This window comes from Polypterus senegalus, chromosome 16, assembly GCF_016835505.1.
Source record: "Polypterus senegalus isolate Bchr_013 chromosome 16, ASM1683550v1, whole genome shotgun sequence".
NCBI lineage: Eukaryota > Metazoa > Chordata > Cladistia > Polypteriformes > Polypteridae > Polypterus > Polypterus senegalus.
This window is the reverse complement of record NC_053169.1, coordinates 14590411-14616337: the sequence shown is the minus strand read 5'-3', so window position 1 is coordinate 14616337 and position 25927 is coordinate 14590411. Positions and strand designations below refer to the sequence as shown.

At 44.4% G+C, this 25927-nt stretch overlaps 1 protein-coding gene across 1 annotated transcript in view; it reads right to left on the bottom strand.

Moving 5' to 3' along the window:
- The window catches only part of adgrb3 (adhesion G protein-coupled receptor B3), an 868080-nt gene that overhangs the window by 310914 nt on the left and 531239 nt on the right, over nt 1-25927 (bottom strand). The window contains exons 15-16 of the mRNA XM_039737721.1: nt 9091-9193; nt 4933-4976 (exon numbers count right to left, since the gene is read on the bottom strand). Of these exons, the coding sequence (XP_039593655.1) occupies nt 4933-4976; nt 9091-9193 (147 nt within the window). The remainder of the gene's footprint in view (nt 1-4932; nt 4977-9090; nt 9194-25927) is intronic.

Here is a 25927-nt window from a genome sequence, read left to right as displayed (position 1 = left end):
ACAAAGGGCACTGGGGACAGGTGTGGAACCCATTGTGTTGCACCAGAATTCTATTGGTCTGAAGTTTCTTGTTTGGTTTTAAATCAGAAGCCATTAAGCACCATGATGTCCTATTGGCTGTAGGGTTTGGACAGAGAATCTATAGATTGGCTTGCTTTACCCCTCTCTCTCTCTCTCTCTCTCTCTCTCTCTCTCTCTCTCTCACACCATCACTATGAAGGAGCGTCTCACACACACACCATGAACTGAAAAGGACAACACAATGAAGAGCACAGCTCAGCAGCCATATTTTGTGCTGTGGAAGGACCACAGAGGAATCGTGCTTCCCTTACTAGGATGTCACGAGGACGGGAGCCCAGAAGTACTTCCAGGCTAATTAAAAAACTTTAATTCTCTGTCTGACCCGGAAGTGCTGACATGTCACGTGGATGGAAGAGCAGAGTCGGGAGGAGGTGGACAAGACTTGCTGGGAGGTGTGGAGGAGAGATTTAAAATTATTGTGCTTGGTATTTGTTTGTTTATTAGGTGGCTATGGTGCTTACAGGGACAATTCAAAGAAGAAAGTGTAATAAAATACGTCATGGTGCTTTTAACCTGTGTCCTGTGCATCTGTCTGTTGGGTTTAAAGGGGCAACAGCGACCCCTAGCGTCCACAATCCTAAAACAAATGGAGCTGACAGCCAGGTACACCGAATGATGAAAAGCTCCGATAACTTTAGCGTCAGACCCACTAATTCGTAGATGATAAGTGAAACAATCTGGAAAAGCAGAATGAAAATTAGACGGAAAATCATTAAAAAATAAAAAAAAACTGACCCCTTATAAGTACATTCATTTACATTTAATAAAAATTTACCAAACTTTCTCCATTGACTCCAAAACACAGAAACTGGGAAATAGCAGCCCACTTAATTAGCCCAGGAGTCCAACTGAAAACAGAATTTGGGTGAAATAAGGTGGGGTTCCCAGGACTGAATTTGGGATGCACTGATCTGAAGTATGATTGGCTAACACATGCAATGTGGCACTGATGATGTCATCCCAAGAAAAAAGTGACCCAGAAAGTCCCATTAAAAATGAATGAAGAACATCATTCACAACACAACCAGCCTCACAGGGCATTTGGTAGGCACCACGCGGGCATGCTGAACATCCTTTGCCCTGATTGGTTGGCAGCCCCTGTATACCCTGTGGTACCCAGATGGAGGTGGTACTGAACCGGGACGACCGAGAAGATAGGTGGAGGCACAGACCTTGAGAGGACCACCACCCTGGGGGCCACGGGTAAAGAGCTGGGAAGTTCGACCCTGTAGAAACCCGGGGTTACCGCCAGGGGGACCCCAATACCTGGAAGACCCTGGACCTCAGCACTTCCGCCACACCAGGAAGTGCTGGGGAAGAGGAACAGGGACACCCGGAGTGCTTCCGGGGAGACAGCCGGCACTTCTGCCACACTGGGGCGTGTCGGTGGGCGATTGTCATGAACACACCTGGAGCGCATCCGGGTGCTTATTTAAAGGGGCTGCCTCCCTTCAGAGGAGACAAGAGTCGGGTGGAAGAGTGGACAAGGTCTCTGGAGGAGACAGGAGGCGGCCTGAAGAAGAGAAGAGAAAAGAGAGAGAGCAGGCATTGGATTGGCCTGGACTGAGGGGTATTGGGGGGCTTGTGAGTACTGAACTGTGAAAATAATGGAAAATAACCGTGTGCTGGGTGACATGAGCGTGTCTGCCTCTCTGTGTCCGGGGCAATGTTCACAACCCGTATATAGTCGCGTATATGTCGGGTCTTGAAACCTGAAAAATTGATCATAAAATCAGACCCCAACTTATTACCCCATTCAAAAATACGATTATTCTCAGACACATTGAATTTTGTTGTAGCAGCGCAGTCTCCAATTTCTTTCGCGACTTAAATATCGTTTAATTTAAAACCCGCTTCATATTTTCTTCTGATTGAATGCTCCATCGTAGATAAGGGATGCTCTTACGATGAAGGTGTATGAGGGTGTGAGATACAAGAAACACAAATCAGTGCAAACGTCGCTACAGAATAGTTCCTGTATTACTGTGTGGTCACGTACACTGTAAAAAAAAATAATGTTACATTTACGGTAAAGTACTGGCAGCTGGGTTGCCAAAATTTTACCGTAAAAAAGAAGGTGACAATATTTTTAGGTCTACAGTACACTTTAAAAAAAAAATAATGTTAAATTTATGGTAAAGTACTGGCAGCTGGGTTTTCAGAATTTTTCCGTAATAAATAAGGTGACAACTGCGGTGTTCTGGCGCCCTTCCCGGGGTTTGTTTCCTGCCTTGCGCCCTGTGTTGGCTGGGATTGGCTCCAGCAGACCCCTCGTGCCCCTGTAGTTAGGATACAGTATAGCAGGTTGGATAACAGATGGATAAATAAGGTGACAATATTGTGAGGTCTACGGTATAATTTTATAGTAGGTACTTGTTTTTTCATTATAACAAATTCCAACAGAAGGAAATGCTTAACCATTACCAGAAATTCATGCAGCGTAATAGATATGCCAATCATTAAACCATTAGAAAGTATTGTCAGGGACAAACCCTAGTATGCAGCTTGTATCAGTAAAGTAACAACAACCAATAGCAACACATGTACTGTTTACTTATACACATTGAAAACAATTCAGTGTTTAAGGAAGTTATGGCACATTGTCTGGTGGAGAAGTAAAGTTTGCTTTTGGTGGTGCGTGGTGTCCTACAGGTGTGCCAGCTTATCGAATATAACCCACCATAAATCAGCTTCCATAACTCCAAAAAACCCTCAGCACGCAGGGAAAAATAAATCTGCTAACTTGGTTTAAGTTTTTTTTCTCCTCTTATTCAAAGGTATGCGGTTCACCAGGAATAATATGGTAAAAGGGGGCGTGTCCTTATGCAAATATCGTAACTTCGGTGTTACTGAAACAGCGCTTTACATTTTACAGTTGTTTACCTTCACTATTTAACAGTTTTACACTCTTAAATTAAACAGCGATTGTTTCAGCGTAACTGTAATGTATCACTAAACGGTATGTAGCATATTTTGAAGGTAGAAAAATATCGATTTTACAGAACTTGGCTGTAAAAAATAATGAAATGTATTGTTTTTAAGATATACAGGTAATTTTCAGTAGAAAATAAGGTAACTTTCCTTTTTTTCACAAAAGGTCTTTTACTTTCATTTCACCATTTACATTATTTTTACCTTTAAATTTACTGACATTTTTTTACAGTGCACAATACATAGAAATTAAAGGCCGTGTGCTCCGTGGTTACTCTCAGGTGAGCGTTAGAATATCACCAGTAAACCCCCAATTCTCTAAAGAATCGCAAATCCAACATCACTTTCTGTTTCCTCCGATCTTTGGAGGGATGAAAAATGATGGAGGTTGGGAGTGTCCTGGGAAAGTTTTCATTTCATTAAATAAATAAATATATTTGTACTCAAATTAACCAATTTACTAAAACTAAAATTGAAATGTTACTGTTATATCATTTAAGTCCAAAATGTCTTTGAGTTGCTGCACTTCTAAGTAAAAAAATATCGGAGTGCAAAGGTGTAAATGAAGTAAATTGGAAACAAAAAATTCATAAAATGGTAAATTCAAATTAGTTAATCAAAAATTTACTTATAAAAAACATTTTTGGTAAAGATGGTTTCCTGTCCTTGAATTAGCTCTCCCTGGTATGGAGTAGTTAAAACCTTCATTTTAACGTCACACGAACACCGAATGTCCCTACTTTAAGGTTAAGATTGTGTTGTGGTAATCCGGCCGGGCTAATCGTGTTTAAATATTCTAATGGGAAATTCCGATGCTCAGTTTCGTCTTCAGAATCAACACTGTCAGTACTTAGAAAGACGTGGTTTTCTCCGGGAAGCAATCCAATCACTTGGTTATTTATCTGATCAACGTCAGTAGGTTGTATATGCGGTGGTGTGCGGGTGCGCATTTGCGTTTGGGCGGCGGTTGTATTGTGACCTGAAGTTTAGTTTACAGGTTGTGTTGTGTTGTTTGGGCGCCACTTAATGACTCTGGGAAGCCACTGGGTTTGCCTCCGGGGCGCTGAGGCGCTGTGCGCGTGCGTGCGCTTTCGGCGCTTCTGGCATCCGTGCATATATACAACCTTCGGTTAGTAATATAGATAATCTCTTGAACCAATAGCGTGAGTTTTCCGCATTCGACTTATACGACCGACATTTTAAAATAAAAGAAATTATACGGTAAAATCAAGCCCAGATGGAAAACTTAAATACGAATATATACGGTAATTGCTTACGCCAGCTGTTTTGACGCCCTCCGTAATTGGTGGGCAGTACGGGAGGTCCCGGCCACCGTGTGACCTTACTGATAAATGACATCTGCCTTAACGCTTCACAACGCAGAGACATTAAACCGTGATTAAACAAATTAGGCGAAATATTCAATTACAAAAAGGATTCAAATATTTATCTTTGAAAAGCTAATCAATTAAGGATATGATTTTACACTGCTGTTAAAACAGCGCATGCTTAGGCAATTTCAAATATTGTGCGATATCTAATGTAAATGAATGCAGAAGAACCAATTCCATTAAAAACGGAAATCGCATTTTTTCGCGTCATTTCAGTATCTTCAGATACTTTTATCTCAAAGGCAGGACGAGACAGGGCCATTTAATCTCAATTCAGAATTACAGTAACGTTTCTTAATATGTCAGATACAGTAGTGACGGCTGATGACCTTCTTATCATGATAGTCTTTGACTGCAGCGTCGGCCCCGTCCCGCTCTCTCTCATTCATTATTTAACACTGAGGTGGATGTGGCAGGCAGAAGGCACTCGCTGCTTTACGACTCGAGTTGAATTCAAGTCCTCACTTCAGGTTGGATTTAATGTTAAGCAGGCAATGGAGACGTCGTGCAAGAAATTCAATCAACTTACGTCAAGTCGCTATCCCAGAGTGCGCAGTAAGGGTTCACAGTTCCCTAAGATAAAAAGAAAAAACGTATCATCAGTAAAGAGTTTGGGACAGAAAAGAGGTCACCAACACGGACCGCAGGCTCATGGTGACACACACACACACACACACACACACTGTCCAGGAACATGGAGTTAAAATGAGGGTCAGCAAAGCTTACATAGCGCCTTGTAATATGCATTGCTATATCCAGCCATTTTGGGACCACCTTCTCCTAAGGTGGGCAACGCGCTGTATCAGTGAATGCCTCCAGCCAACTCCTCCTCCTCCACCTATTCATCACACAGCCTTATGAAGTCCGTGACTAATGTGGCAACGACGGCCTTGACATCGTCTACAATGCTGTGTTGGCCATTCAGGTTTGTTTGGCCAGTAACATCACTTGAAGAGAGGACCGCCGAATCAACAAAATGTTTGAAAGGCAAACTCCATTATGGGACACCCTCTGGTCCTGCTGGGGGTCTTTGAGGAGGAAAGAATGAAATTAAAACCAAGTGCCATTATGAACAATGCTGCACATCCTCTCTGACACACCAACACCAAGGACTTCCAGCCAACAGATTATTCAGCAGATCAATGTCAAGAAATGAGACTTGGGGGGGCTGCTTTATGCCAGCAGCAATACGCCTGTGTAGCCCCTCAAAGTTGTGGTGACCATGACTGCTCTTTTAATCTTAAGGCAAGTGAGACGTTTTCATTCTTATTGCTTACTTTCTTTTTTCAGTCATTCTGGTCTGTATGTGAGAGCGGGGTTGCTGCTGGGTCATAATATGATAAGATTTATTTACTTATTTATTGAGCTTCTGTAAAAAACAAAATTTACCCTAGGGACAAATAAAGTTCTATCTATCTATCTATCTATCTATCTATCTATCTATCTATCTATCTATCTATCTATCTATCTATCTATCTATCTATCTATCTATCTATCTATCTACATACAAGTGGATTGAGTTCAGAACATGAATGAATGGATAAATTTAAAAAAGCCTTAGAAATTAAATTGAAAACTTCTATTTTTTCATTCCTAGACGAGGCTATTTCTTCATTTTGACACAATCCAGATGAATTTATGAATAATAGACTCATACGAACTCCATGCCCTTACCCACAATACAAAGTGACACAGTAATTGCTTTTTAATTTCACCCATTAGACTTGAATGAGGGTAAGACATTCTTTAAGAATCTCACACAGTCTGAATAAGGCATTAAAAAAGAAAACTTTTTTGCGCCCCTCTGGAGTTAACCATAGTGACTCCCCATCTCTCCTTCACTGACTTCTGTGACGTTTAGCTTTTGAGGTGTGCAGTGCAGTGATGGTGTCTCATGTCCCTCAGGCTCTCAATTCGGCTCTCTGCTCATCGCTGCCTCATTCTCAGGTTGTGTTTTGTTTTAAACTCCTCCACCCCAAACACACTCATATGCTGTCTTAACTTTACCCATCATGTCCATGTGTGCCTATCAGCTTACTACCATTCCATTCAGACTTGATTCCTGTCTTGTGATCAGTGCTGATCTGGTAAGCTGCAGATCCACATGGCTCTGGAATAAAAGACTTTGGAAAATGGATGGACTGTTGAATTCAAAATGTGGATATTAGAGGGTGGCGAGGAGACACAATCCATAGTAAATGTCCCTTGTGGATTCAGCAACATTGATTTAAAGTCTGAACATTATACCATAAATGTAGCGATTGTTTCACTCTATTAACTCAAACAAATGTGTGACAGATGTGATAGGCACTACAGTATATGTACGATAGATAGATAGATAGATAGATAGATAGATAGATAGATAGATAGATAGATAGATAGATAGATAGATAGATGTAAGGCACTATATAATAGATAGATAGATAGATAGATAGATAGATAGATAGATAGATAGATAGATAGATAGATAGATAGATAGATAGATAAACGGCCACTACCTAGCCGAAACGCCAGCAGGGTGGAAGGACCAGGGGAAAGAGCATTGATGAGACAATACCTCCCCTGTGACACTAGAGGGCAGCCCTCCTGGGCAGTTGTGGCACCATGGATTCTCGCAGGTCATGTTGGAAACTAGAGTTTGGTGAAGCCCTGCTGGGTTCTGTGGGGGCTGCCAGAGGAAGCTGCAGAGTCCTGTAGAGGACCTCCAGTGCACCTTGGAGTGATTCCAGGTAATAGTGATAAGCCACCTGGAACACTCCCGGGACCTGAATAAGAGGAGCCGCCTCACTCCATTGAGGGACCAGAGTCAGGAGGAAGGAGTGGACAAAGCCCGAGGAAGAGTGGAGGCGGATGGACTGTATATTGGTATATTGCGGTGTTGGTAATGTGTGCACAAACTGTAAATAAACACGGGTATTAAATTGAACCTGTGTCCTGCCTGTCTGTGTCCTGGGTTTAGGGTGGCAGTACTCCCCCGTGTGGCTTACAATAGATAGATAGATAGATAAAGAGACAGATATGAAAGGCACTATATAATTGATAGTGAAAGGCATTATATAATAGATAGATAGATAGATAGAGAAGGCACTATATAGATAGATAGATAGATAGATAGATAGATAGATAGATGTAAGGCACTATATAATAGATAGATACATGAATAGATAGATAAATAGAAAGATAGATATAAGGCACTATATAATAGATAGATAGATAGATAGATAGATAGATAGATAGATAGATAGATAGATAGATAGATAGATGTGAAAGGCACTATATAATAGATAGATAGATAGATAGATGTAAGGCACTATATAATAGATAGATAGATAGATAGATAGATAGATAGATAGATAGATAGATAGATAGATAGCACTTTATTTGTCCCCATGGGGATAGTTACCTTTTTGCAGAAGCTCAGGGAATACTATAACAGACGATACCAGCCCCCCTCAAATACCCACTAAAATACAAAGAAAAAAAAAGAAATTTCTGCCTTGACTAAATTGACAAAGACTGGTTTCAGTGAGGCGCTATAAAGGTGTATTGCTGGAGCTATGAATTCGCCGCAGTGGCCTGTCATGGCACATGTCTGCTAAGTAATTCGCTGGCTGAAGGTCCCCAGTGCTCATGTGTCACAGAGAGGATGTGCAGTATTTTCCACGATGGCCGTCAGTTTCATTTTTTCCTCCTCTCCTCCACGAGCACCTCCAGCAGGTCCAGGAGACATTCCCTGACTTAGCCTGCCTTCACAAACTACTTTCTGATTCAGTAGGCCTCTCTAATTTCACTCCCTTCCTGAACCAGTTAAATCCAGTTCAGTATTATGGCAAGTTGAATGGAGCACCAGATCACAGTAAGACCCCCTCAGCTTAGTGTTGTGAATCACTGTAACCCGCACATACCTGCAAACGAAGCCACACAGACATCGGTAGAACAAGCAAACTACATGCTGATATCCCTGGAGCTGTGAGGCAGCAGCTAGTAACCACTGTGCCAACCCCAAGAACAACAATTCAAATGAAAGGTTCATTTAGACGTTTAAAAGTCAAATCAATCTAGCTGTGTGATCTTCACTCCATTTTAGGATCACTTTAAAGTCAAACTGAGATAATATCCGTCCCCCTTCCTAACCCGCTTATCCGGAGTAGGCTGCGAGGACACTGGAGCTCATGTCAGCAAGCATCAGGCACAAGGCAGGACCAATCCCTGGATGTGGTGCCAGTCCATCACAGGGCAAACACCCACCCGCATACATATACACAAATGGGCCAGTTTTAGCAATGCCAGCTCACCTAACCTGCATGTCTTTGGACTGTGCTTGAGAACAAGAACAACTGGAGGAATCCCACATGGACATGGGGAGAACATGCCAACTCCAAGCAGGGAGCACCTGGGATGTGAACTCTGGTCTCCTTATCGCAAGGCATCAGTGCCACCAGCGTGCCACCATGCCACCCTTGAGATAAAAGCTGAGTTTCACCCAATTTCTAGAACAGGCCCTGTGTAAATGAGTGGTGCCGTGTGCCCATCTTTCCCAAATTCTAATATCAGTGTGATAAGCTTCAGCTATTTATGCCTCTGTAATGGACATCAAATATTCTAAAGATGGATGGAATAAACACCTTTACTGACAGGTAAAAAGCTCATTACATTCAAAGTATGCAAATCCACGTGGCATACTCACATTGGCCAGGTGAGCTAATTCAATCTCCAGAAGGGACTCGGCGATTTTAGGCTCAGGTCTCACTGTGACTGCAATTATTTTGGAGTTCACAGCAGTGTAATTCCTGTAAAGAGAAAGAAACAAAGAGGTTTGTTATCCACAACAATAAGTTCTGTCAGCTGTGTAACAAAAATACAGACAGCATGGCACCTCCAGGATGGCAAACTGGCATTTCAGAGAAGACCCTCACATGACCTGCTGCTTAGGGTATGATGGAGAGAATGTATTAACTGATTCATGAAGAGATTTAAACCGTCTGCCTGATATTGTGTAGGACCCCCTTGTGCTGTCCCATCGAGGCCATGAATACCACCCTGTGACATCTGTGCACCAAGACATTAGCGGCTGATTTTTTTAAGTCGTGTAATTTGCAAGGAGGGGACTCCGTGGATCGGACTTGTTTTTCCACCACACCCCACAGATGTTTGATCGGATTGAGATCTGGCGACTATGGAGGACCACGTCAATGCCTTGACCTCTTTGTCACGTTCCTCAAACCGATCCTGAACCATTTTTACAGTGTGAAAGGCAGGCAGGGTGCGCATCATCCTGCCGTCAGGGAGAACCACTGCCGTGAAGGGGTGTACGCGGTTAGCGACAGATTTTAGGTAGGTGAGACGTGTTGTAAAACGCAAGAACAAAAGGCAGAAAGAGAGTTGGGGGTGCACCCCATATATCATACACCAACAGGCAATGGAATCAATAGCTCCTGTCTGGTTCAGTGTCCAAATAGGGACTACGGACCACCAGGGGGTGTGCCAGCCACCCTACTCGACACAGATGGGCAGACACCATACTGTCCAGCACACACGTTTTATTCCAGTGATGGAGGACTTCTCCTTGCTCCCCACTACACTGCACAATCCTTCTTCCTTCTCTCTTTCTTCTGCTGCCTCCACTCCTCTCCCAAAAGCATCGTCTTCCTCCACCCGACTCTGGCTCCTCGAATGGAGTGAGGCGGCCCCTTTTACAGGGCATCCGGAAATGATCCAAGTGCTCCCAGATCCTCTTCCGGCTGGAAGTGCTGCAACCCAGGGTTCAGAACCCCCCTCCCGGTGGTGGCCATGAGCCCCAGCAGGGTTGAGCTTCTTCTAAGCTCCAAAAATCCACGGCCTTGCTTTGATCGGGGTTAGCCCTCTAGTGTTCCGGGAGAGGTATTGCCCTGAATATGCCCTCTTTCCCCCCAGTACTTCAATCACAGGGGCAGGACAAACTAGGAAGGGGAGGTGCAAAGCTTTTATAGTTGCAGGGGAGGAAGAGGTGGGTTCAGGGGGTGGGGTTAAAAACTGGAAGTAAGGTTGGTAGGAGGTGTGGCTAGGAAGGCAGGGCAGAAACAGGAGGAGGTTTAGGCAGGTTTCTGATCGGGTGATCTGAAGAAGAGGAAGACGACCGGTTAGTCCCTGGTCTCATTTTCCATCCTCAGTTAATCCCTTAGTCACAGTAACATCCATGTGAGTGCCAGGAGCCAGAAGAAGATGACTGCCCAGAGCGTCACACTGCCCCTGCCAGCTTGATTTCTTCTCATAATGCTTGAGGGGTTAACGATTCACACACACCCAGCCATCCACCTGATCCAAAAGAAACATCAGACCAGACCACCTTCTTCTGTTGCTCCACGGTCCAGTTCTGATGCTCACATGTTCATTGTAGGCACTTTCGATGGTGGACAGGAATCGGCCATGGACACTCTGGTCACTCTGTGGCTACACAGCAATGTGTGTTCTGACAGCTTTCTCTTATGGCCAGCGCTATGGTTTACAGCAGGAGTGTCCAGCCTCGGTCCTGGTGGGCCACAGTGGCTACAAGTTTTCATTCTAACCATCTTCTTCATCGGTGAGCCATTTTTGCTGCTGATTAACTTGTTTTGCCTTCACTTTAATTGACGTGACTCAGACCCCTTAGTTGTTTCTTTTTCCTTTAATGAGCAACCAAACAATAATGAGACATAAAATGAGACGCCACATGACCAGCTGACCTGAAAATAAAGAAAGGTGAAGGTCTCGGTCATGATGGTCTGCTCAGGTCATCAAAACACCTTGATGGTGGTATTAGAAAAAAACAGAAAATCAGCAGTCTGCTGAGAGCAGCAACAAGTCCTGATATTCAATAGCAGGAAGAATTGGCTTCTCATTAAGGAACTGGTTGGAATGAAATTGGCTGGAGTTTGACGTTCCAATTCAGCTGGTCATCCTTTGGCTCGTTTTACATCTCATTTCTGTTTGGCTGCCATTTAATGAAGAAACAAATCAATTCAGAGGACTGAATCCTTAAAAGCAGGGTTATTAAAATGAAGGGAAAATGAGTTAATTAGCAGTGAAAACTGATCACTGATAGGAAAAGGGTTAGAATGAAAACCTGCAGCCACTGCGGCCCTCCAGGACTGGAGATGGACACCCCTGGTTTACAACTACACTTGCTCTTCTGTGGGATCGGACCAGACGGGTTAAGACGGAAGAAGATGCGTGGTGGGGTCTAATGCAGAAAATCTGTGAAGAGAGGAGTGGAGGAAGAGTACGATTAAGGGATAAAGCTGATGACATACACAATTAAAATCTAGGAAAGGGTTAGAGAGGGGCGGCTTCTGGAAGAGACCACCATAGGAGAGGAGCAGTCTGGTTTTACGTCAGGTTTGAGGAAAGATGGATGCAGTCTTTGCATTGAGAAAAACAGAAAGGTCTACAAAATGGTGTTTACTGATTTCTTGAGTGCCACGTCAAGAGGTCTGGTGGTTCATGATGGAGAAAAAAATTAGAACCATGTGTGAGGATTGTCCGGGATATGAATGAGGGAGTGAAATTCCAGTTCGAGGAGGTCTAGACCAGGGATCTTCTGGAAGTCCTTAGCTCTTTGATCTGGTTATGGATGTGTTGACTCATTGGGAGGCCGATCTCCCTGGTGCTTTGTGTGGATGACATTGTGTTGTGTGGCACCAAAAAGGAATGACAAAGAGGAGAGCAAGATTGAAGAAGGGCTTTGGAAGACAGATGACTGAAGAGAAACAAGATGAAGACAGAGCCTTTCAGGTTTAATTGTGACCAGGACTCTGTAAATGTAAGCCAGCAGATTGTGCTCCATACAAAATGAATGGAAATGCATTGTACCAACTAAATACAATGGCGGTACATACATACAGTGTTTGGAAATATGACAGACTGGGTCACTTCAATGGCTAGCAGACCTGCCAGAGACTTTGTGTCCTCTGAGCTCAGCTCTGGGTGGCAGATCAGGTCACGTCAGGGTGGGGAGCATGCACTGGTATGGCACACTGCCACACCCACCACATGACAAAACAGCTCGGGATCCCATTGTGTATGCGCTTGTACAAGGATACACCTTCTTTAAGAAAGTCTTAGAAGGCTAGGACCACCGGTCAAGAATCAGATATCTAAAATACGTTCATATTAGAGCTCAGGTCAGGTTAGGTCAGGGTGGGGAGCAGGCAGCAGTACAATGTGTTGCTGCACCCACCACACAACAAAATAGCTTGGGATCGCATAGTGTATGTGTTTGTCCAAGGATATACCTTGTTTAAGAGGGTAGGGTCTTAGAAGGCTAGGACCGTCGGTAAAGAGTCAAATATCCAAAATACGTTCATATTAGAACTCAGGTCAGGTCAGGTCAGGTTGGGGAGCTGGCACTGGTACAGCACATTGCCGCACTCACCAACATGAAGAAACAGCTCAGTATCCCATAGTGTATGCGCTTGTACAAGGATACACCTTCTTAAAGGGGGTCTTAGAGGGCTAGGACTACTGGTAAAGAATCAGATATCCAAAATGCGCTCATTATAGAGCCCTGGTCTGGTTAGGAGAGGTTGGGAAGCAGGCACTGGTAAAGCGCGTTGCTACACCCACTACACAATGAAACAGCTCGGGATCCCAGTTAGCAACCCTCGAGGGAGACACACGATCCAGTCCCACCCTCTGGAAATGACCATCTATCTGCCACAGCCCGGTGTTACGTGGGTGTCCCTGGGCCGGGTCCAGCCACTTGGATTCCTACGAGCCGGATCACCCTCGGGTAATGGCGCCCCATGGCCGTAGTGCCGTAACTGACACTCCCTCCCAATGCAGGTAATGTGCCTCATTCGGGACTTCATGAGCAACACAAAGTCAAACCAGTGGTACCCAAGGATTCTCTGAAGAGACACAATACTGATGGACTCCAGTCTTCATCTCAGGTCACTGGATAGTGTCCATGTCTCACAAACAGGAAGCATCAGGACTCTAAAGACTTGGACCTTCGACCTTTTGCAGATATCGGGAGCGCCACACGCTAATTTCGATTGACCTCATGCCTATCTCAATCCGTCTACTGACTTCATAGGAAGAGTCACCAGAGTCATGAACGTCACTGCCAAGGTAAGTAAACCTCTCAATGAGGTTGACACTCTCTCTGCAGACAGACACACTGCTGTGCCCAAGAGGTCATTAAAGGCCTGGGTGGCACACAAGCAAATTTCAGGCGAGGGGACGTTAAAGCACTATGACCCCCTCGGCCCTAAAATGTACACACTTGTGAGGTCTCACTAATTCCAACCCTGCTTGCTATCGTCCACCGGGTTCAACGCTTCATTTTATTTTCTCTCCTATTTTCCTTTAATGGGGAATTCACTGAATGGAAGTTCTGTGTGGCGAGAATGGACTGCGGGAAAGCAGGGAGAGGTGATCTGTAACCATCGCAAAGCGGAGAGCCACGACATGAATTATTAATAATCAAACGGCGGCCAGTTAGCCTCCATAATGTGCCATGACCTTAGTGCGTCACTCAAGCCTGCCTTCATTTCGCAGGACGCCGTCCCGCTCCCTTGGAGGATGACCAACATTAAATATTTAACTCGGGGCTTTGCGGCTCCAGAGCTTCGATTCCCTAACTTTGTTTTGTCCCGTTTTCAATCAAACCTCGACAGACTCATAAAAAATTCACCAAGGATTAATGCTAGTAATAAAGCCATATTTGTGCAAATCACATTATTTGTGCAATCTATTGCCTTGTATCATTAGTCACCAAAATTGTCTGTCAAGCACATTGAAAAATCATTAATTTTATTTATTTTTTTTTTTTAATATGAATTTCTGGCTAACATTGCAAATTAAGGCAAGATCAGAAATTCAACATTTATGTTGCATAAAGCTTTTCATTTTTATTTTTTGATGAAATAAGCAATTGTTTCTCTTTGAGTGTCGGGGACTCCACTTGGGATCTGTGATAGAAGAGCAGAAGAGAACTGAAGGAAACCATTAAGGGTCGTATTTTGTAAAGGAAAGCAACACTAGAACATTTGATTTGTTAACGGTGAGGGTCCAATCTAGCATTGTGAATGCGCTTGTCCAAGGATACACCTTTGTTAAGTGGGTCTTAGAAAGCTAGGACCACCGGTAAAGAATCAAATATCCAAAATAGGATCTTATTAGTGCTCAGGTCAGGTTTGGGGAGCGGGCTCTGGTACAACATCACCACACAATAAAACAGCTCGGGATCCCATTTGGCAAATAGGCAGACAAATCGTCCAATCCCACCCTCTGGAAATGATAGTCTATCTGCCGCACCCAGGTGTTACGTGGGCATCCCCTTGGATTGGTCCAGCCACTTGGGTCCTCAACAGTGATCACCCTCAGGTAATGGCGCCACATGGCCGTAGTTCCGTAACTGACGCTCCCTCACAATGCAGGTCATGTGCCTCATTCGGGACTCCATGAGCAACACTAAGTCAAACCAGCGGTACACAAGGATTCTCTCGAGGACACACAAGTCCAGTCTTCATCTCAGGTCACTGGATAGCATCCATGTCTCACAACCATTTAGCAAGACAGGAAGATCCTGGTCTGGATGAAGAAAGTGACATCAGGTCAGGTCCAGTCAGATTGGGGAGCAGGCACTGGTACAACATGTTGCCACACCCTCCACATGACGAAACAGCTTGGGATCCCAGTTGGCAACCCCCCCAGGCAGACACGAGGTCCACTCACACCCTCCAGAAATTACCATCTATCTGGTTGCAGCCAGGTGTTACATGGGGGTCCCCTTGGCTTGGTCCAGCCATAACAATGAGCTGGATCACCCTCGGGTAATGGCGCCACATGGCCACAGTGCCGTAAGTGACGCTTCCTCACAATGCAGGTTATGTGCCTCATTCGGGACTCCATGAACAACACAAAGTCAAACCAGCGGTACCCAAGGAATCTCTGAAGAAACACAGTACCAAAGGAGTCCAGTCTTCATCTCAGGTTACTTGATAGCGTCCATGTCTCACAAACAGGGACCACCAGGACTCTAAACACTTGGACCGTCGTCTTTTTGCAGAGATATCACACACCCCTTTCCAGTGACCTCATGACACCCCATGCTCTCCCAAACTGTCTACTGACTTCATATGAAGAGTCACCAGAGACATGAATGTCACCACCGAGGTAAGTAAACCTCACGATGAGGTCGACACTCTCTCCGCAGACAGATACACTGCTGATGGCTGAGCCCAAGAGGTCATTAAAGGCCTGGCTCTTAGTTTTTATCAGGTCACTTGCAAGCCCAGACCCTCAGACCCCTCTCTCAATCTTTCGAGAGCCCCGATCAGAGCCTCCATTGACTCCATGAAGATCACAGCATCGTCAGTAAAGTCAAGATCAGTGAGTCTTTCTTCACCAGTAGATGTCCTGGGTATGATGTTTCAACTGCATCCAGCCCTGCAAACCGTCCTCCATTTTGCAGGGAAATCCTGGGGCTTGATGGCAGGATTGGCACTTCAGCCACCGTACAAATCTTCATGCAGAACCCTTTCTGCTCTCTACGGGAGTAGCTCTGCTGCAGCCAGCCCACAGGAAGGCTGACTGTATTCTGAAGGGGATTGTGGGAAAGCTCATGGGAGCCAATGGTGTCAGACCAGGTGGGGATCAGATTTGGTGTGGTGATGAGGTGTCTCCCGCTGCACAGCAGCACATGGGTCCTAATTTGAGGTGGTCCATCCTAGTAGGCACGTGGAACGTCTCGTCTCTCCAGCATTAGTGCTCAGCAACCTCAAAGTCATGTAAAACAACACACCGCATGCCTAACTGAACCCATTGTTTTTGAAGTTTTGTAAAAAGGAGCAACTTGGACCCCTTGTATCCCATCAGGAGGTGGACCCTTGGAGTCGGTTGATGTGACCTGCACAACTTCAAGTCCTTCTGGTCATTTTGGTTGTAGACATCTATTGATTTACTCTTTATCATAAAGGGCTTCATTTCCTGCACAAAATACGGCCCAAAATGACCAGAAAAAAAGGGATTTCTCACATCTAGTGGGCCAAGAATAGAAGGAGACCCCAAAAAACACAATGCCTTGCATAACTAAACATCAAGGCGAGTTGAACAGTATACCATGATGAGTCAGGAGCAACCAGACCAAAAAAAACAAACGGAGGTGATTTCAACTGGCTCATAATTGTTATGAACACAATATTTTATTTGTTTAATATAAGGGTCCTATCCACCATTGTGTTTGCACTTGTCCTTCTTGGGGTGGCTCTTAGGGGGCTAGGCCTACTGGTAAAGAATCAATTATCCAAAATCTGATCAAATTCATGTTCAGCAACCTCAAAATCTCATAAGATGACACCCCTACATGCCTAACCAAGCCCCATGTTTTTGAGGTCTTGTGAAAAGGAGCAACTTGGACCCCTTATATCCCATCAGGAGGTGAACCCCTGGAGTCGGTTGATGTGCAGAACTTCAAGTCCTTCTAAACATTTTGGTTGTAGACATCTATTGGTTTACTCTTTATCATAAAGGGTTTAATTTCCTGCACATAGTATGGACCAAAATGGCCTAAAAAAGGGGGAATTTTTCACCTCTGGAGGGCCAAGAATAGGAGACCCCAAAAAGCTTGACGTCTTACATAAGTAGACATCAAGGCGAGTTGGACAGTACATCTTAGGTGGTGTTTTCCTCGCACTGATGAGTCAGGAGCAACCAGACCAAAAAACAAATGGAGGTGATTTCAAATGGCTCATATTTATTATGAACACTATATTATATTTGTTTAATATGAGGGTCCAGGAATCCCTGGACCTGCACAACTTCAAGTCCTTCTGATCATTTTAGTTGTAGACATCTATTGGTTTACAGCACATAGTATGCCCCAAAAAGGCCTAAAAATGGGTGATTTTCACATCTAGAGGGCCAACAATTGCAGGAGACCCCAAAAAGCTTGACCTCTGGCATAAGTAAACATCAAGGCGAGTTGGACGGTACATCACAGGCGGCGTTTTTCTCACACTGATGAGTGAGGAGTAACCAGACCGAAAAAACAAATGGCTCATAATTGTTATGAACACAATATTGTATATGTGTAATATGAGGGTCCAATCCACCATTGTGTGTACGCTTGTCCTTCTTGGGGTGGCTCTTAGGGGGCTAGGACTACTGGTAAAAAATCAATTATCCAAAATCTGATCAAATTCATGTTTAGCAACCTCAAAATCTCATAAGACGACACTCTGCATGCCTAACTGAGCCCCATGTTTTTGAGGTCTTGTGAAACGGAGCGACTTGGACCCCTCGTATCCCATCAGGAGGTGAACCCCTGGAGTCGGTTGATGTGCAGAACTTCATGTCCTTCTGATCATTTTAGTTGTAGACATCTATTGGTTTACTCTTTATCATAAAGGGTTTAACTTCCTGCACATAGTATGGCCCAAAATGACCTAAAAAGGGGGATTTCTCATGTCTGGAGGGCCAACAATAGGAGACCCCAAAAAGCTTGACGTCTTACATAACTAGACATCAAGGCGAGTTGAATGGTACATCATAGGTAGCATTTTCCTCACACTGATAAGTCAGGAGCAACCAGACCCCAAAAACAAACGGAGGTGATTTCAAATGGCTCATAATTGTTTTGAACACTATATTTTATTTGTTCAATATGAGGGTACAGGAACCCCCAGACCCGCACAACTTCAAGTCCATCTGATTATTTTTGTTGTAGACGCCTATTGGTTTACTCTTTGTCATTTCCTGCACAAAATACTGTCCAAAATGGCCTAAAAAATGGGAGTATTTTTATGTCTAGAGGGCCAGGGGTAGAAGGAAACTCTCCTCTCCTTATCTTCTTCTAAACATGGCAGCCTTTCCCGATTTGTATGCAGGACTAATAAACGTCATACTAAGGTTGTACTCACAACGTTCACGTTTATTACGTACCACACCCAAGCCTGATTGTGCCACCCTCGCCCCCCCACGCCCCAGTGGCCTGCACTTACACTGCGCTTAACATTCTCGGCCCGGGCCCGCTTATGTCATCACCACACGACTTCGTGTAAAGCCAAGACAAGATCTGAACACGGGGTGACCGCATGCATGTCCAAATGATTTTCCTGATTCTGTGGTTGTTTTGGAGTTGTGTAGGGTGGGATGACGCTCTCCCCTCTCTTACCGATTTATTGAGTGTGGAGCGCATCATTTTGCTGGCAATCGTGCCACACGTACAAGACGATTTTTATGGTGGCAAATGATGTTAAGTGAGGAATTTGCAGGTTTCCTTGCCTGTTACAATTCATGTTAACATGTAAGATGAGAATAAGAACCTGTTTTTAATTCAGAAGATATTATCTGACTTGTCGTACCATTGGCGTCAGGCCTGTTTTCCGTACTCGGGTGATCACACTGTTCCCGAATGCTAGAGAACGATGCCCGGGCACACCTCTTCCAAGCGGGCCAATGCACGTTATGGTTGGCACCGGCATGGAGCGATCACACAAGTCAAATGAGCTAGACTTTGGGGGTTACATGTGGTCAAATGTGCCCGGGCACGGAACGAATTGCCAGTGTGAGTACCCCCTTAAAGGGGCCTTTAATCTCCAGGGTGTAACTTTCAGGGTTACGAATAGCCTTGACGTTTTCACAGACCCTTCACTTCATTAGTGTCGGGGACAGGCAATCCCCAGCGTCGCCCACCCAGTAAAATGGGTTGCAGAGAATCCCAATTAACAGAACAAATCTCCATCACTCATACTGGGGTCTCCTGCTTCATTAGCCATTACATTTTGTGTCGATCACCCAGGGTCTCGGCGTTGTTGGGTTTATAGAAACCCAATGAGCTGCTCGCTTTATGATTTGCATGCAATATACGTATAGAGAGGTGCATCTCTAAACTCTGAAAGCCTCCTGTTGTTAATAAAACATGAACTCCGGACTTCCGAGGCTGGCATCCTTGGAAACAGATGGGTAAAAAAAAAAAAAATCTCTTGTCTGATGCCAACAACATCCACAGCAATTTTCCTAATATAGCAACCCATTATTAGCTATTGGGACGTGACGCAGACAAAGCTCTGCAAGCTCTCGTTCGAATGTGTCTGGCCAGACAGTTTATAAGAACCTGTTAGAACAGAAAAGGCCCCCCGATCTCTACGGTGGACTGAACAAGTATTCTGACCCCTTCACTTTTGGCATGCTTTATTGTGTTGTAGATTTCATTGTTATTTTAACCCATTAGTCTACACTCATTATTGGCAAAGTGAAAACGCGTTTTCAGAAATGTGTTAACAAATCTCCCATTCATGTCAGTATTCAGACTACTTTGTAGAAGCCCCTCTGGCTTTGATTCTAACCCTAAACCCCTAGCTAGGGCTGCCAACTCTCTTTTTCTGGAAATGAGGACATCTGGGTCAAAAATTGAGGACTTTTGAGGACACCTATCCCCTGTGATGCCATAATACACCTTTATACTGTCTTATGTTTTTTTCAAATGATATAAATCTTCAGTATCAGTTTATCACTATAATTATGATATGACGGCCACAATCACAGTCACTGGCAAACTAATAACCCATTAAATATTTTGATCATTTTTGATGAAGTGAAAAAGCCAAGTTGGACAAATATTGACTATTCTCCTCAATATATGCGTTGTTTACTGCCGGAATGGAAGTGAAGATTCTGGGAAAAAAGTTGGAGCACTACTTCTGTAAAATGTAATTGGTGTACGGTGTGATGGGCAGCCGGGTCCCATGCCCGGCCGGCACGCCTCTTTAACACTGGATCCGAGGGAGCAGCCATGGGATGCACTCTACGTCCCCCCGGAACGTGTGGTGGCAGCCCTCCTGGGTTACATCGGGGCCACAGGTGTGGGACTTCAGGACTGAGACCTGTTGGGCTCCGTGGCCACCACCCGGAGGAGCTGCATGGCTTATCGAGCCTCTGTGGGCTGGAATGCAGCCACACCCGGAAGTGCAGCCTAATTAGGCCAATTACCACCTGGAGCACTTCCAGGTGGGCTACAAAAACAGCCTGCAGCCACTACTCAAGGGCCAGAGTCGGTAGGTGGAGGACGAAGCTAGACGGGAGGAGTGGTGGTAGTGCCAGAAAAGTGTTTTGTGCTGCCTTAAAGTGCTTTTGGGACTGTGTATTGCCTGTGGGGTTCACGGGAAGATGTGCCCCACAGGTGAAGAAAAATAAAAGTTCTTAGTGTTTTACACGTGCCTCAGTGTGAGTCTGTGTCGGGTCGGGCGCTATATAGCGTCCATATCACAACGGCTTTCAATTTTTACCAATTATAAGGATATGGAGATTTTTCAAAGTTTTGGAGGCAAAATTCCGAACATTTCCAAAGTTTAAGAAATTCCTCCCAGACAGTCCATGGCGTGTTAAAAATAAGGACAGTTCCGAGAAAATGAGGACGGTTGGCGGCCCTATCCCCAAGCCCCTTCGATTCTTCTTGGGTAAGTCTCAACAAGCTTTACACTCCTGGAATTTGTCAGTTGATCCCATTCTTCATGTCAAATCCTCTCAAGCGCCATCAGATTGGATGAGAAGCGTCTGTAAACCTTTTCTGGTCATCCTGAACCCACCTTTTGATGACATCACTTCCTCTTCCACCCTTCATCCCACCTCTTCCTGTCAGTTTTATATATTTGCTGGCCATTTTGTAAAGATCCTCAGTTCTGTTCTGAACTCAAGTCCATGAAGATGTGTAAGCTGATCTTTTTTTAATAACCTTGCCAAGTATATGGGGCGGAATCCACAACCTTTTTTCTTCTCACACCAGTTATTTAGTTTGGCTGCCTGCTACTATAAGAGATGCCCCTTCGGTCTCAGCTTTCAAATCTCGCTACTTCAGTTTAGCACACCCTGACTAGAGCTGCTGATGAACTGTACAGACTGCATCTCTGTTGTTAGTCATTAGCACTAAAACATAAGTAATATGATAGTTAGAATTTGTTACTAACCCTCATCTATTCTGTTTCCCTTATTGGTACTCAAATGTGGCACTTGGTGCCATGGCCCACCTGCCAAGTTGTTCTGCCTGCCTAAGGTAAAGTCGTCTCTGATAGAGGATCGCAGGAATCATGGGAAAGAGGGGTCCTTTCATTGGGTTGGCTGGCCCAGCACTGACTCAGCTGTGAAATGGGCAATAGGGGGAGGCAGTTTGATGGCTGAGGTCTCCAGGATTCTAAACAAATCCAAAAGTGTATTATGGGATATCATCTACTGTTGAATTCTGCTCCATACTTGTACATTTTTTATTTTTTATATTGTATTGAGGACTTGTTCTGTTCTGTGTATTGTATTGTATTGACCCCCTTCTTTTTGACACCCGCTGCACGCCCAACCTACCTGGAAAGGGGTCTCTCTTTGAACTGCCTTTCCCAAGGTATCTTCCATTTAGGGGTTTTTTTGGGAATTTTTCCATGTCTTCTTAGAGAGTCAAGCCTGGGGGGCTGTCAAGAGGCAGGGCCTGTTAAAGTCCATTGTGGCACTTCTTGTGTGATTTTGGGCTACATAAAAAATAAATTGCATTGTATTGTATAGACAGTCCACTCCTGGATGAGTCCTGGTGGTTCCAAACTTCTTCCATTTCACAATTCTTGCTGTCACTGTGCTTCTGGAAAGCTTTAGAAATGGCTGTATACCACCTTGCCCTCACCACAATCTGATTGTGAAGGTCTACAGAGACTTCCTTGGATGTCACGGCTTTGTTTTTGTCACCAACATGTAGTGTGAATTGTGGGACCTTCGATACACGGGTACACGTGTGCCTTTCTAAATGACGTCCCACAGGAGGACTCCAATCAGGTTCTAGAAACATCTCAAGCAGACAGGATGGACCTAAGCACAGTGTTGGAGTGCTACAGCAAAAGGGTTTGAAGACTTCTAGGAAGGAGAGATTTCAGCTGGTGATTTTTAAATAAATTGCATGATTGTCGTTATGGATGACTGAGTCTAGAATGATGGGCATCAATGGAAAATGTATGCATTTCAAATTAAACCTACAGCACAATAACGTGAAGACGTCTGAACACGTTTTGATTCCACTGTATGCTACACGATCTGTTCAAGCCAAATTAAACTCTGTGCCGTCTTTTACATCTACAGTCGTAGTAAGAGATGCATGTCAGCTAATGGACAATCCATATATGGACCGTCCAGTCCTGGTCACAGATGGCTGGTTTTTCTGCTTGGATTGTCTAATCATACCCTAGAGCGCTTGTGCTACCCGTTTAATCAATGGCCTTTGGAGCAAATTAAATCATTTTGATGTTACTCACTCTGTGTGTCTGAAGCTGGAGCTTACATGGTGTCTCTTTGGTGAAGAGTGACCAGATTGTGCAACGTTTTTGAGAAACATACATCAAAGAACATCAGAAATGAGAGGAGGCCATTCAGTCCATCGAGCCTGTTGGTTTAGCTAATAGCCAAGCTGTCCCAGAGGTGGTCAGCCCTCGGGCTGCAGAGGCTTTGAGGGGATTCTGAAGCCTTGGCCTACTGACGATACTGGCGCTGACTTCTTATTTAGTCAGACCGGGGTCATTAACCCTTTAAACTCAGCTTCTGCTACTTTGATTTAAAGTGCCATAACCTCGTCATCCTTCACTCGGTATTCATGTTCTATCCCGTAAAATGACCGTCAGACATTTACCTGTTGGAGTTTTAACACCTGGAGCATTATTTATGCTGTACGCCTATGTTATGGCAGAATAAGGCCAAATAATGTCCTTTGACTGTTATTCTTATTTCCACTGGTGTTAGAATACGCTTCCAAACCCTGTTAGTGTGCAGGGGAATGTGTCAGGAACAGCCAGAAAAGAAATCTACAAGTAATATGTCTTCTTCTTCTTTCGGCTGCTCTCATTAAGGGTTGCCACAGCAGATTATCTTTTTCCATCTCTTCCTGTCCTCGTCATCTTGCTCTGTCACCCCCATCACCTGCATGTCCCCTCTCACCACATCCATAAACCTTCTCTTAGGCCTTCCCCTGTTCCCCAACTCTTGTAGCTCTATCCTTAGTACCCTTCTCTCAATATACTCAGCATCTCTCTACCCACAGGAACATTTTACAGCTCAAAGGCTGATCTTTTCCTTTTCCATGCATACAGAACTGCCTTCCAATGACATCACGTCCTCTTCCAGTCATCCAGAACCTGCCTTTCCAATGACATCATTTCCTCTTCCTGTCATCCAGAACCCACCTATCCATGGCATTGCTTCCTCTTCCAAGTATCCAGAACCCGCCATCCATTAACATGACTTCTTCTTCCAGTCATTCAGAACCCACCTTCCAATGACATCACTTCCTCTTCCGGTCACCAAGAACCCACCTTCCAATGACATCACTTTCTCTTCTGGTCATCCAGAACCTGCTTTTGGTGACATTTCTTTCTCTTCCAGTCACCCAAAACCTGCCTCTCGATGACATCACTTCATCTTCTGGTCATACAGAACCTGACTTCTAATGACATCACTTCCTTTTCTGGTCATCCTGAACCCACCTTTTGATGACATCACTTCCTTCTCTGGCAGCTCTATGCTTAGTACCCTTCTCTCAAAATCCTCAGCATCTCTCTACCCACAGGAACATTTTACGGCTCAAAGGCTGATCTTTTCCTTTTCCATGCATACAGAACTGCCTTCCAATGACATCACTTCCTCTTCTTGTCATCCAGAACCCGCCTTTCCAATGACATAATTTCCTCTTCCTGTCATCCAGAACCCACCTATCCATGGCATTGCTTCCTCTTCCAAGTATCCAGAACCCGCCATCCATTAACATCACTTCCTCTTCCAGTCATTCAGAACCCACCTTCCATTAACATCACTTCCTCTTCCGGTCACCAAGAACCCACCTTCCAATGACATCACTTTCTCTTCTGGTCATCCAGAACCTGCTTTTGGTGACATTTCTTTCTCTTTCAGTCACCCAGCACCTGCCTCTCGATGACATCACTTCCTTTTCTGGTCATCCTGAACCCACCTTTTGATGACATCTCTTCCTTTTCTGGCAGCTCTATGCTTAGTACCCTTCTCTCAATATACTCAGCATCTCTCTACCCACAGAAACATTTTACGGCTCAAAGGCTAATCGTTTCCTTTTCCATGCATACTGAACTGCCTTCCAATGACATCACTTTCTCTTCTTGTCATCCAGAACCTGCCTTTCCAATGACATCATTTCCTCTTCCTGTCATCCAGAACCCACCTATCCATGGCATTGCTTCCTCTTCCAAGTATCCAGAACCTGCCATCCATTAACATCACTTACTCTTCCAGTCATTCAGAAACCACCTTCCAATGACATCACTTCCTCTTCCAGTCACCCAAAACCTGCCTCTCGATGACATCACTTCATCTTCTGGTCATACAGAACCTGACTTGTAATGACATCACTTCTTTCTGGTCATCCTGAACCCACCTTTTGATGACATCACTTCCTTCTCTGGTCATCCTGAACCCACCTTCTGATGACATCACTTCCATTTCTGGCAGCTCTATCCTTAGTACCCTTCTCTCAATATACTCAGCATCTCTCTACCCACAGGAACATTTTACGGCTCAAAGGCTGATCTTTGGTGGCTCATGAGACTTAAAAGAGATTCTCATTTATGTCTCATTTAAGAATCGACTTTGTCACCGACGTTTCTGCTAAAGGAGCAACAGCTTTAGACAAAAAGGAAACATCAGATGCCAGTACTGCAAGTGGCAGGCGCTGTGGTTAAATTGTTGGAGTTCAAACCCTGCGGATGTGGCGGTTCAAATCCCGCTACTGAGAGTGTGTGACCCTGAGCAAGTCACCTGACCTCCCTGGGGTCCAATTGGGAAAAAAAACTAATTATAAAATGGAACCAAATGTATTGTGAATGTTGTAAGTCACCTTGGATTAAAAGTGCCAGCCAAAGAAGTTAATGTAACTGTGGTAAAAGTGAGAATTTGGTTTGAAAAGCGTAAAATCTCTTTCTGGTCTTTGTTTTAATCTCGTTCAAGACTTCATATTGTTTTCTTATGATTGGACTGACGCCTTTATCCGAGGTGACTTACAACATCTGAGATACGACTGGTTACATTTCTTTCGTTTTTCTAATTGTAGCACAGTCAGATGAAGTGGCCGTCACAAAATATATTAAGATGGCGTAAAACTCAGGCAGTATGTTGGACTCTGCTACTCCTGATCTCTTTAACCCTTAAACTGCCACATACTTGGGGGGTTAATGCAAAGAGCGTCACAATTATTTCAACACGGATCATTTTACACACTGCCAATGAACTGTAAAAACTATTAAAAAAAAACTACTGGCTCTGAGGCTAAGGATCTGCGCTGGTATCCCAAAGGTTGCCGGTTCGAATCCCCATCACTGCCAAAAAGAGATCTTACTCTGCTGGGCCCTTGAGCAAGGCCCTTAACCTGTAATTGCTCCTGGGGCGCTGTACAATGGCTGACCCCGCGCTCTGACCCCAAGGAGTATGCGGAAATGAACAAATTCCTAATACAAGAAATTGTATAAGGTGAAATAAAGAACAAAAAAAAAAGAAAAAACAATATGAACAAGGTGCAA